Source organism: Sceloporus occidentalis, unplaced genomic scaffold, assembly GCF_023333645.1.
Source record: "Sceloporus occidentalis isolate IW3139 unplaced genomic scaffold, rSceOcc1.0.p SCAF_24, whole genome shotgun sequence".
NCBI classification, from domain to species: Eukaryota; Metazoa; Chordata; class Lepidosauria; order Squamata; family Phrynosomatidae; genus Sceloporus; species Sceloporus occidentalis.
In genome coordinates, this window is record NW_028317004.1 from 8,854,197 (window position 1) to 8,867,711 (window position 13,515).

Here is a 13,515-nt window from a genome sequence, read left to right on the forward strand (position 1 = left end):
GTTTTGTATATATATTTTTCTTAAAAAGCAGTAACCTGTCCTTTAATGTTGTACAAAGACCCCGTCAGATTACTAATGCTGCATCAACACCAAGGCTACATCGTATCCTACCTAGTTATCCAAAATAAAGAACTGTAAATTATTGTGGGTATGTGCCAAATTTTAATGCCACCATTCAACTTTCATTTTTATTACCTTTTAGCTCCAAGTTTAGCAGCAAGATAAAGTATGTGTCTACATTGGCAGAACTCAGAGAGTTGATTCCGATGGACTATGTGCAAATCCCAGAGAGCATTATCAAGTAAGTATTATCAAGTAAGACCTAAAATGAACTTAACAGGTCTGTCCTTTAGATGACAGAAACCACACTTTTTTGATCGGAAATAGAAATCACTGTGTTTCTGAAAGCATATATATATGATTCTACATCTTTTTTATGTGTGTTGGCCCAATAAAAGGTATCTCTTTAGAATAAAGGTGCCATCATCTCTTGAACCAGTACAGCTACATTCATTTTTCTTATTACATGATATGCTTATTTAAAGGCAAATGAGGGCTACCAGTGAGAATTGGTCAGAGGATTGCAACCCAGCTACAATTACATACAACATGTTAACACAATGAAAATGAAAAACACAACACTGTTAAATGGATAAGTAAAAGAGAGAAACTAAAGTGTGACTTTAAGAATGAATGTTTTTATAGACAGATCTCCGAAACCACTGCTCTCTCATACCCATCACTTACCCATACACTTTGTTTACACTTTGTTTACAACCTTTCAATAGCAGCTTGTCCAATCCAGTTGTAGTGTCCATTTTAATACATTGTCAAGTCTCTGATGTCCTTCTCAGATATCACATCAGTCTGTGATTGCGTTCCCTGGCATTTTTCTCACACATATGCTTCACCTACTTCTCTCTTGTAAGGTATGAAGAAACAAGATGTTTTTCAAGAAGTGTAAGGTAAATGCCAGCAGCCTGCCTTACCTGCCACTACTAACTAACCAAAAGATCTCAACAGTAGTGTTCAAATATCTGCACCCATATACAGGCAGACTAAACCTCGGTTACTGCAGCTGCCATGTACTGTACATCACGGTGTTATGTACAAAGTGTGCATTGATGCATTTGCCCACTTTCACTGTTGAGATCAATTTTCAAAGAAACAGTTAAACCAGTTCCCTTGACCTTCATCTGGCTGCAGCTTGCGCAACAATGTCTGGGTGATCTGCTGTGGCATGTTTTCAGTTTCCCTGCACCTTCTCGCCTGATCCTTCTCGCTTAAACATAATTCGAAGCACAGAAACCGCAAAGTGGGTAGTTGCTAAGTATAGTGATAGTGAGTATAGCCTACATTTAGTTTGGGTTAACTAATAAACTGTAGATTAGCACAACGGCATATTCTGGTTTAGGTTAGATGGGCCTATGCCTAAGGTGGCAGTTCCAAGGGGCCCATCCTATTGGTGCAATCAGACTCTCCAATGTGCCACTACCTGGGCATATACTCTATAAAGCACAGCCTTAATAATGTCCTTACTCCGCATATGCAATGCACTGGGGTTTGATGTCATAGCCTGGCACTCAGCATGGCAGACCCCATACATGGAGGTAAGTGATAGGGGGCAGCTCACGCCCTGCCCTTGGTCAGGCTTATGGCTGTCCCCAGTCGAGATACTTTTCTGGATTAGCATCATTAGTTTATCTGGACTCTAAAAATGTAATCTTAAATTATGTCTTGCCATGATGTATCTAATTTACTTCTGATTAGATAACTATCGGATAATAACCCACCTGGACTGGGATACTTCCAGCTCTGTCATCACTCCTACCCATCCAATAATTCAGCAACAAATTGTAAAAGGAAAACTACAAGACTTTATTGGATGGCCATTTGAACCTTTATGCATTTATATACATTCAAAGAGTGAATTTAAGTAGTCATATACATTCAACTCAATGTGTGTGATGGCTGGAGTTTACCTTTAATTGCATATTTGCACAATATACATAGTTTACCGCATCCTAAGAAACTACTAGTTTTAAAGCCATGTAACTCTTGTTCTATACATGTGTGGGATCTTCCTAGCACATTGTAGAGACATAGTACCCCCAACAAGTTTACAAAACAGTCTGATGGACATTACACTTTGGTGCCATAATGGAGCACCATATAAGTTGCACTTTTTTTAAAATGTGATGACACCACCAAACCTCTTCTGGCTTTGCTTTGCTTCTTACGCTGTGCTTGCTTTTCTCTCCTGCACAATAAATTATTACTAATACAGACTGGACGAAGAATTGAAAGAAGCTGAATCAAACAAGTAAGATACTAATTCTGTATTAGAAGTGTGATGTTACATATGTTTGTTTTCTCATGGGTGTGATTCTAGGGATGGAGTCAAATACAATACCAACAGTGTGTTACTTCATCCTTCCTGGTATACAATCACAAAAAGATATTCCATGTCTGCATTGTATAGCAGCTGTACCTTAAGGGTGTTCCGATGGATACATAAATACCTTTAAAAACTATTATCCTGAAATAGTAGACATGCTTTGCAATACAAAATGGGTGCCATTAATACTCATGTTGGCTGTAACATAATCCTTTGATGGTGTCCTTCACATATTTGCAAAACTGTTGAGAGGCCTGATTATAGAAAATACATAACTGAAACCATGAATGTGCCATACAGTACAGTATGGCCTCTTAGTATAGCCTTGGGGGTATTCCAAAATAGCAGTGTCTGGTCCAAGTTGTCATCTACATAGTTGGACCAAGAGCTTTATAGATGCTGCTGGAAATCCTTTTTACCACTATTAACTACCTTTAAAACTATTTACCAATATTTGAAAGTGTTTTTTATTTGTAAAGGTAATAAATACAGTATAAGTTTAGTAGATAAGCAAGGTGGCTCATATAAACTTCTTGTTAGAGGGACAGGGGTGTACAAGATATCTAACTGGGTATAATTTAAATGAAATATGGTTATATACCAGGTATCCTCTTTTAATGCAGCCTTGCAGAATGCAGTTCACATAAACATCCATTTTTAGAGATTAAACCTAGAACTGGACACAGTAAATACTTTATGTGCAAAAAAAGAATTCCATATATACAAACCTGGAAACACTCTTGTTTTGACCCAGTCTCTCTGGGTCAAGTGCTGCTTCCTCAAGGGTTCTAAATCACTCTCCTCACTCCTTCCTCAGAAGCTTTGGGTAACCTTGAATCAATCAATGCTGCAACAACCTAGCTGGACTAATTTATTAAAAACAGTCATCAAACAGAAAACCCACCAATAACCATTGATTCAATATTCTTTAGTATTGGTCAATGTGAATGAACCAAGATTATCAGACAGAATGCAATGCAGGAATAATCCAGGAAATCTAGGAATAATACATTTTGTAAAACTGCTCCTTTTCTCTCATTGCTTAAGCAAAACATGTTTAGTGTCTAACAAAGCCACATTTGCTTGTTTTTTCTCCACAAACACACACTGTCCACACATGTATATTATTATTTACTCCGTTCTTCCTTGTAACCAGAGCTGGCTGTCTTCCCGGTGAGCCGGAAATCACATCCTTGCATCACAGGTAAGTCTTCCCTTTTCTACCTATTGTTCGTACTTTTATTAATTGTATTTGTATTTTGTACAAAAAATTGTAGAGTATCTAATGTCTGGTTTTGGTTTAAAAGTCCTTAAATCTCTCTAATGTAGGTCTACTGGTTGTCAGTGTAACAAATTAATACGAGTCTGGGTAAGCAAGGTCTCTGAGGCCACCAAAGGAGGGTTAGTGAATGTATAAGTGAAATATATATATATATATATATATATATATGTCAATATAGATCAGTATCTACTTAATAGGAACAGACAGACTGACCTCAGTGATGCACCATGAACTGCCTTGCTTCCATTTTTGCTCACAAGGAAAAGATACTGAGCAAAGATACGTGCCTATTCTTGTTCTTGACATCATTCAGTGGGCTTGATTTAAAGAGGAGGCACTTCTTGATGTATTCATCAACTGGCAGTACACCAGTAACACCCTCTTGCTCTTTTTAATGCACACACTGGTATACTAAAGCCTTTGTAGTGTAGGCTAACATGATTATCAAAGCACTCTTTACGTAGTCATTCCTGAAACTTCACACATTGCATAAACAATAGTATGGTAAATATACTGTTGGTCATGAAAAAACAATAACTGGTTCTTTTCTTCTCTTTAAGATCTGAAAAGAAAAATGGAGACAACTTATGATACCCACGTAACAGAAGAAGAATGAGCTACGTGCTCATCAGTGGAATAATTAGACAATTGTCTTAATATATTATTTTTTCTGTGATTATTTTGATTGCATAATGCCCAAGACAATTTATGTACATTGTTTTTTAAAAGTATAATTTAATAATAGACTGCAATGAGGAAATCTCTTTAATCTGAAATAGCATTTCATTACTGCAAGGTATCAAACGTAGCTTGTTTTACTATAGTATATAAATATAAATATCACATGCAAATCATGGCATATATTGAGCATGCTCATAAGTCTCATAATGAAAATATATGGTAATTCAAGGGTAATTAAGTTAAATTACAGAATTTATTTTGCTTAGGCTTGGTTCTATCTTGTGGAAAAACACATTATATATTTAAATGGATAGGAGACTTTAATGCAGTATTGATCTATCTACATGTATGTGTTCTAAATCATTTAAAAAAATAAGCCTAGATAGCTGTCATGTAGCATATATACATCTATCATTTTCATATGAAATCCTGGACAAAACACAATAGTGGCTTGAGAGAGAAAAACTTTCTCAGGTTGCATTTTATTGAGTATTTAGAGACCATTTTAATCATTAGCCTAGAAGATCAATAAAATTACATTTATGGGAAACTATTAAAAAGCTTCTTCAAAATTTATACCATGATGATGCAGAACCACAGTTAGGTTAATTTCCTGTCCTTTTTAGATATTTAGTAGTCATGACTTGGGGGGGGGTGGGGGTGTCCCACACTTCCCAAGTTATATTTGTGTCTTTATTTTGTCCTTTTGAATATTTAAATTCCCCTCAGGGTAAACCAGAAACAAATGTCACAATAAAGGATTCAACACAGAAGTAATGCTTAACTTGCGTGCCTCACTGGAACACCAGTTCCTTTTTGGTGATTTTCTGTGAACTCCACTTCTGTAATGACTGATTGTTACTGTATTTGTACAGCTGCACAGGGAAGCTATTGTTATTCTTTGATCGGTAAGAGATAAGTCCTAGCCATAAGTAAAGCTTCACACGAAGATTACATAGGTAGAGTGTTGCTGTTATTTCCCTAACTTATGTGCGTATAAAAGTCTCTGTGAATTTCCTCCAGTAGTTGCTACTTGTGTTCACGATAGTACTCGGTGTAAAGAACTCAATTGCATACTTGACCTTTCTGATTTTCTTAGCTTTGTAATTGATGAACCACAGTTTTCCATGGAATGGAACATTATGCTTTTAAGAGGCGCTCCCTTTAATATTGAACGTTTAAAGTTTCCCAGTTCCACACGTCTTGCTCTTTAACTGGAATATCTGTCAAAATTGCCTTTGTATTGTTCTTGTGGTTTTGTCTTGTGGTAAAACGTCCAGTGTCGTTATGACAAAGCACAAGGAACAAAAGAAGAACTGAACATTCTCTTAAGGCTGCAAACTATAACATGTCTAAATATTTGTGATTTCAATGAAAAGGGCCCATCGCTTGTAGTTCTGTCATTGCCTGCATCCCTATAAACAGATTTCAAAAGACCAGAGCAGCACCATCATTATATTAAAAGTGTGTCAATCACTATATTTCCCTTGCAATATTAAACCTTATACCGGTATTTAAGATGTCATATTAAAGTTGTGTGCGCTGCCTCATAATCACATCTCAACCAAATTCATTGTCAAATGTTCCTTTAAGTCTACTGTTTCATTAAAGAGATGTCCTTGGAAAAAACACAGCTGTCAAAGACTTTTTTACCCAGCTACTTTTCAACTTATTTACATGCTTATGGCTTCCCTCCTCAAATTAACGTGATGCCACTTTTTTTATGGGCAGCCTGCAGGAAGAGGCCAGTGAAATATACCACAAACCACAGATTGAAGACCCTAGTTGCTGTAGAGCACACACACATTCAGTCCAATATCATACCCTTCCTCTCTCTCTTGTTTCTTCTCTTAGGTGTCTAAGACTCTATACTGACACATACGCACATGCTAACACCGTACACTAAACACAAACTCCATACACATACATATATATACACACTCTCATGCTCCTCTCTCTCAGCTTTCCCTCGCTCAAAGATCTCCCTATCCCTCAACTCTCCCATATATCATTCTTACCTCATAAATACCCTTTCGTGCTGCTTACACTGTCTGTGAATAATTCTGAGCTTTTACTCCAAGATAATGCAGCATTTGCTATGTGACCCCACTGGGCACCACCGTTACCAGGGTTCCTGGGAGCTGGACGGGTGGGAGTGTGGGGCCTTCCTGAGTGCAGGGCCTGCATTTTGCCCTATACAAAGGGCAACCCTGGATGTGGGTTACCAGCCTGAACTCTGCTGGCTTCTGAATACTGCTCCAGGGAGAGGAAGGGTAGAGGGGCTTTTTCAGTGGGATATCATACCCATGTAGTTGCAACATAAAAAGTGTTGCACAATTTTGGACTTAAAGGTGAAAATAAATATTTTCCATCAGATAAAATAAACACATTTATATTCCGAAATTATTTTGGTGGCTTAGTTTCATTATTTAGCTACATAAAATCGGTACACTTATAATGTCTGATCTGACCAAAAGCTAATCGTTGCCCAAGTTCAGCGATGGAATGGTTGATTAAATAACCTTTTATAACCAGACCCGGGTTTCCAAAAAAGCATAAAAAGTGTGGTGCGATATTAAAAACTAAGAAGTGAAACAAAATATCTTAATACAAACCATAAAAAAACTAGTGGTTACAGGATGTTGTACAAAGAGACAGCTTCAGGCATTAGTTAACTGAATGGTTTCAATGGGGTGTTGTCCTGTATAAAAAAACAGGAATGGACAGGAACATGGAGCAGTATATATATATATATATATATATATATATATATATATATAACAACTTCATTATTTGCATATGAACTTGGTTCCAAGTGTGGTGAGAATGCAGTACAACTTCACTACACGACGGCAAATGAAATTCCTTTACGCAAAGCTGCAGTAAAATTATTATTTATTGTTTTCTACAGCGACATCAGATTCCGCAGCGCTGTACAAAGGGTAGACAGGACATAACAAGATGACATACAGAAACAACAGGCGAGGAGGGCCCTGCTCAAATGAGCTTACAATCTAGATCAAACTTGGAAGTGCTCAAATGTAAGGGCACAGACAAAGAGGTTCAATGAGGTTCAGTAGCTGCAGAGTCTGTAGCGTCTGCTTCTGACAAGGAACTTAATGCATGGGTTTCAACTTTTCCCGTTTCCTCAGCATTGTGAGTCCTCTTTGACTGTATCGGAGAAAAATTCCGCTCTTCACATAAAATCTTCATTCCCATCAAAACTGACTAGTCCAGTGTAAAAAAAAAAAAAAAAAGCAGTGTTATTGCTTTCCGAATATAAAATTATAAAATTGCATAGAACATATACAGAATTCATTGTATAGATCAAGTAGCAGCATGTACAGGTACAATTTGAGACATAGAGAATCCTGTAGGTCTTAGACAGATCACTTTATCCCAGTGTTCTCCCAGGTGATCTTGCCTGCGTATGGTATTTTTTAAAGTTACTACCAACTATAGCGTAAAGGGGTTAAGGATAGTGAGGAATGAGAAAGAGATCTAAAGCTATATGAGAAAGGAAAATACAGTCATAGACTTCAATGAAATCTTATTGTAAAGAACAAGATGAAGAATGCATTAAAGTAGTATTTCATTTTCTGCATAGACATACAAGTATCTGTTTTTATAGGTAAAATCAGTGTAATAATGATGTAGCACAGTACATAGTTAACACTGCCCTAGGAATAAGTGTACAACATTTCTATGTTAAATTAAATGTTGCCTAATCCAGTAATATTGTTTCGTACAAGGACATAAACAAAACAGTGCTCTCCACCATCCTCATTTGCAACTCTGTGTACACAAGTTACTCATTTGGAGTCCTAGGCAACTTTAAAACTTCTCTGTTTAATCAGGAAAAGGCTACAATTTGAAGCATGTCTTGTATGAAGCATTTTAGGGTGGACTTTACTAAGGTGTATGGCATAAACAGCCGTGTGAAAAAGAAAGTACACTCTCTTTGAATTATATGGTTTTACATATCACGACAAAATAACAATCATCTGTTCCTTAGCAGGACTAATAATTAGGACTAAAATTAGAAACAAAGAAAATTAAGAAGTAGAGAGTTAAAGAGAAAAATATAGGGGAGAGATAGATAAAAAGGAGATATATGAGGAGAGATGGGGAGAACATTATCTTCAACATTGCTTTCCCATGTATATACTGTATATAGAAATGTATAGAAATATTTTAGCTTACAAAGAATGGGTGCCAGGGGTTTGCATGTATATGTAAGCCCATATGCTGCTCCCACTGCCATTTTCTTCCTTAAAATATAAGGAAAGGGTTAAACAATGCAGATTATTCTTCAAATTCCTGCATGTATCCCCAAACATAATTTATAATATATATAATTCTGTTCATGTATATGAATCCCCGGTATACTCACAAGTACTTTTATAAAAGCCAGGATTTTAGATCCTCTCCTCCACACATGTGTTACTCTTTTGAGGTTTGTACATTTTCTTTGGGCCAGAGGGCATAAATTGTCCAGCCCAGGTTGCTGAAGAATATTTCCTTAATCCAGATCATTCATTAAAGTAATGCGCTGTTAAATGTTCCTGGCGCAAGTTAATAGAATTTTATTGATATTATAAAGTACACATCTGATTTTAGGATGTCCAGCATTTAATTCCACTTATGGCAACACAAATCCCTTAAATGGATTAAAGAGAAATCCTTTTGCATGAATCAAATGTAACTTTACTAATGATTTGTAAAAACATTTCAATTGTTTTGACCTTGACATTGGGACCTCTCCTAATCCGTCCCAAAACAAAAACTTCAATGGCTGCAAAGTCCTACAACTAATTCATATACTCAAAATAAAGGTTTTACCAAAATATACCATCAATAGTAACCCTTTCATAACTGGGGAGATTTCCCACTGCAGTGAATTAAGCTTTTTGTCATTTTTCTTCAACCATGATTCCCCTTTTTAGTATTTAACGTATTGCACATACTGAGCAAACGTATATGTTGGACTGTATCAAACAAACCTAAATTTTAATTTATTTATTTTTTTAACAAAATACACAATTAGTAAATGAATGCTTCTGTGCTTCTCAATGATAAACACAATGTAAAAGAAATGTGGAAACGTAACTAGATACTGACATAAAATGAAAGCATTCAAAAAGGTATACAATCTTAAAACTGTGACATAAAGCACAAGCAAATACCTTTATTAACTGAAACAATCATACATTTAATAAGTGTCACTGTCCATTTTCATATACAAATATGAATATTTTTTTGACTATTATACATTCCTCCACAATTCCTTCATACCATAAAAGTTCAAAGGAAAAACATTTAAAAATAATCTAAAGTCAATGAAAAGTATATTTTAGTAAAACAGAGATAATTGCGCATGTATTTATTTTCAGAGTTTCGGATCACGCTGTACCTGTATGATTACATAGCTTTTCTAACCAAGACTTCATTTGCAAATAGTGAGGATTTTTTTTTTCTCTCATGGAGACCTCCTTGTATTTACTCCTTCACACAATGACACATAATTAGAAGGTCTGGCATAAACCACAGAGCATAATCTATAAATAGTTATAGTGGTTTAAACAAATTTACTTCGGAGAATATTTTATCCGTTTATTTCCCGTTCTGGTAAAAAAGAAATAGACTAATATATAAACAGTTACCATGAAAAAATTAATTGTAAGCCAACTATCGCAATATACTTGGTGAGGCTATTAAAAAAATCATCATCAAGTTTGTGTCTGCCAGACCTCTGTGTTGATCCAAGAGAAAGCAAACAAAATGTACCTTGCAATGGAATTTATTACTTCCTTATAATAAAAGAGCAATAATATTTTCCCCTGACTCCCACTTCCCTCCCCATCTAAAATTAATTTGTAAACATGTACCTTAACTGACGTATTAAGGACTAATCTAAGTTATCTAAGTGTAACCATTTATGGTACACGAGTGTAAAATGCCATCATAAAACTATACTGTACTTTAAAGGGGATTAAGCCAAATCACACAATCTGCCATTATTAATTGTGAAGGTAACCATTATTTTCAAAAAGAAGAAAGTCTGTCTCGCTGGCAGTCTGAAGGTCCAGTATAATCCACCCCAAGATAATGGTGGCTTTATGTAACAAGAGTCTTTAATATTCCTTTTGCAGTACTTGAAAAACAGTGTATAATGCTCCTGTCTATGTACTTATTTCTAAGCTCACAAACCCTGCACTCAACACTATCCGGCAGAACCTTGGTGTAAATCCTCAGTCATGTTCAGATTGTGCATACAGAGAAGGTCCAGTCAGAGTGCACTGCTCTTTAAACCCCAACTACTATGTCCCACACCACAGGGACAAACAGATTATCAATCGTCAGCAGTGGCGACTCTAGAAACAATATATAGGGGGGGGGACACACAAGATACCACAGTCAAACTGGGGGGGGCATTAATAATTTCCACCATTAAATCATACCACTGAAAAAACATATATATATATATATATATATATATATATATATATATATTGCCAAAAGTAATGGCTCTGCCACACTGACACCCCCGAACACACACACCAGGACAGGCTCTGCCACACCAACACCCAAACACACACCAGGACAGGCTCTGCCACACCAACACCTATACACACACACCCCAGGACAGGCTCTTCCACACCAACACCCAAACACACACCAGGACAGGCTCTGCCACATCAACACCTATACACACACACCCCAGGACAGGCTCTGCTAAACTGATAACCAAAAACACACAAATAGCAGGACACTACGTCACAGTCATCTACAACAGGATGGATTTTTCGAACTGCATTGTCGTTTATATCTCCCTTAGTGTTTTTGCCCCTTGTGTATTGATGCCCAAGCCAGTACCCTTTTAGTATAGATTAATGTGGTGCCCCCACACCCTTGTATGATCGGCCTCCAGCCACCACTATTTGTATTAATGCCCCCAGCAAGCCCCTCCCTTTATTATTGATTTATGTGATGGCCCCATCGCATATACGCGTTAGACATGCATTTTTAACTACATAATGAGTACTTATCTCTTTGAAGTAAAGACTATGATTGAAACATAATTTCAAAATTACAGCTGAACTGGCAGTTTCGTTAATATTAGACCCTGCTGCCGATATATATAAATATTAGCCCCAGTTGCCGATATATATTATTAGTCCCTGCTGCATGTATATATCAATTGAAATTCACTTGTGATCTCAGCACTGAAGGTATATATCAAATAAACAGAATCAGACATACAAATCCTGTATTTGCAGGTATACAATAATAATATATGAAACGTAGCATTGCAGGTATAGATCAAATAAATACATGGAAACAGCATTGCAGGTATTAATCAACTGAATATGACAAACCCTGTATTTGCAGACATACATAAATAATGTATGGAAACATAGCATAGCACATATGCATCAATAGAATTACATAAAAACCCAGCTTTGCAGGTATAGCTCAATTGGGATTCACATAAAAACACGGCATTAAAAGTATATTTAAAACCCCCTAAATTACAGGCATAGATCACAGGTTGCACACCCCAAAGCCAGCCCTGGAGTCCACACTGCCCACATAGAACCTGACCAGCACCCAGATAACACACATAAGATTTGCCATCTTTGTCCACAAATAGCCGAGCACAAGTCAACTTTGTCCCCAAGCAGTCCGTCATTTTTGTCCCATAAACACCCTACCTGCACCATCTTGGTGCCCAAGGCTCAAACATCCTGCTAGTGCCATCTTTGCCCTTCCACAATTATACATCTATGATACACGCAAACACTTTTACAGTCAGTCACTCACTTATTCACACTTTCATTCACATAATTATTCTCTCAGCCACCCTTTAGTATTGATTTATGTGATATGCCACCAGCCAGCCCCTACTTGTTTATTGATGCCCACACTGTCACACCCCCTTATATTTGTGCCATCCAGCCAGCCCCAAATTGTTTATTTATGCCCCAATTATGTATTGATTTATGTGATGCTCCTCCCAACCCCCATTATGTTTTAATTCTCCCTCACACTTGTATGTTGCCTCTATTGTGTAGTTGTGCCTCCACACAATTGTGTTTATGCCCCTAGCAAGGAATCCCTTTAGTATTGCTTTCTATATGATGCCCCACTCAGCCCTTTCTTGTTTACTGTTACCCCCACTGCCTTGCGCACTTATGCCCCCCCAGCCAGCCTACTTTAGTATGTTATTTAGATTTAATATATGTTCACTCCACATTGATTAGCGTCCCACCAGCAACAATTTTACTAATACCGTATTGATTCTTCGTTTCCTGGCTGACTTCTTTGCTCAGCCTGCCTGCTCTGCACTCGAAACTCACTGCACACGAGGAGCTCCGATGACCGTGTGAGCCCGCACCCCACAAGCGTCACGTCTCGTCTTAAAGGGGGGCGGGATGAAGAGCCTCAGCGTAGCAGCTGTCAAAGGCATCATGGATCCACCGGTCCCCAGATCAGCCGGTCCACCGGGAAATCTAGGCAGTCGGCAGTTTTGAAATTCCGCGGGGGGGCAACAGGGGGGGCAAGGAATAACCTAGGGGGGGGGCAATTGCCCCCCCTTGCCCCCTGTAGCGACGCCACTGATCGTCAGGAACAGTCTGTTATTTTCTATAATAATAATTCTGCACCAGAATCTCTAGTTATTGTGATATTTGCATATGTGTGTTCCAACCAATCACATAGCAGTATTCAAATTGTGTGATGATATTTACCATATCTAGTTTTAGTTGAGGAATGTTTATTCCTATTTTAGTGCCCCCTGCTAAAGAAGGAGGACACTATTTGATCTGTGTGATCCTTTGCCTGTTATGTATGGTTTGGTCCACATCTACAGCAGGTGGTGGAACAAAAGCTGATGTCAATCTGGATTTATTTCAAAGTGGGCCATTAAGAAGTGGGACTTCATGTGGAACTTTTAAGTTTTAAGTAAAAAGTAAATACACCACAAGGTATTTCAGACTTCGATGAAAGGTTTAGGCTTAAAGACAGACATAGAGCTACCCGGAACATAGGGCACGTTTAAAGTTTAAAGTCTTAGAGCTTAGAGTCTTAGAGGACAAGTTAAGTAGTTATATGATGTCAAATTCTAATCTAAATTACACCAGATATGTTTACT

The 13,515-nt window shown here is 37.3% G+C and overlaps 1 protein-coding gene across 1 annotated transcript in view; it reads left to right on the plus strand.

Moving 5' to 3' along the window:
* Positions 1-4,271, plus strand: part of LOC149300583 (protein prune homolog 2-like) — a 94,309-nt gene extending 90,038 nt beyond the window's left edge. Inside the window, exons 16-20 of the mRNA XM_089485093.1 lie at positions 203-301; positions 930-965; positions 2,288-2,323; positions 3,555-3,602; positions 4,241-4,271. Of these exons, the coding sequence (XP_089341219.1) occupies positions 203-301; positions 930-965; positions 2,288-2,323; positions 3,555-3,602; positions 4,241-4,271 (250 nt within the window). The remainder of the gene's footprint in view (positions 1-202; positions 302-929; positions 966-2,287; positions 2,324-3,554; positions 3,603-4,240) is intronic.
* Positions 4,272-13,515: the final 9,244 nt, after the last annotated feature.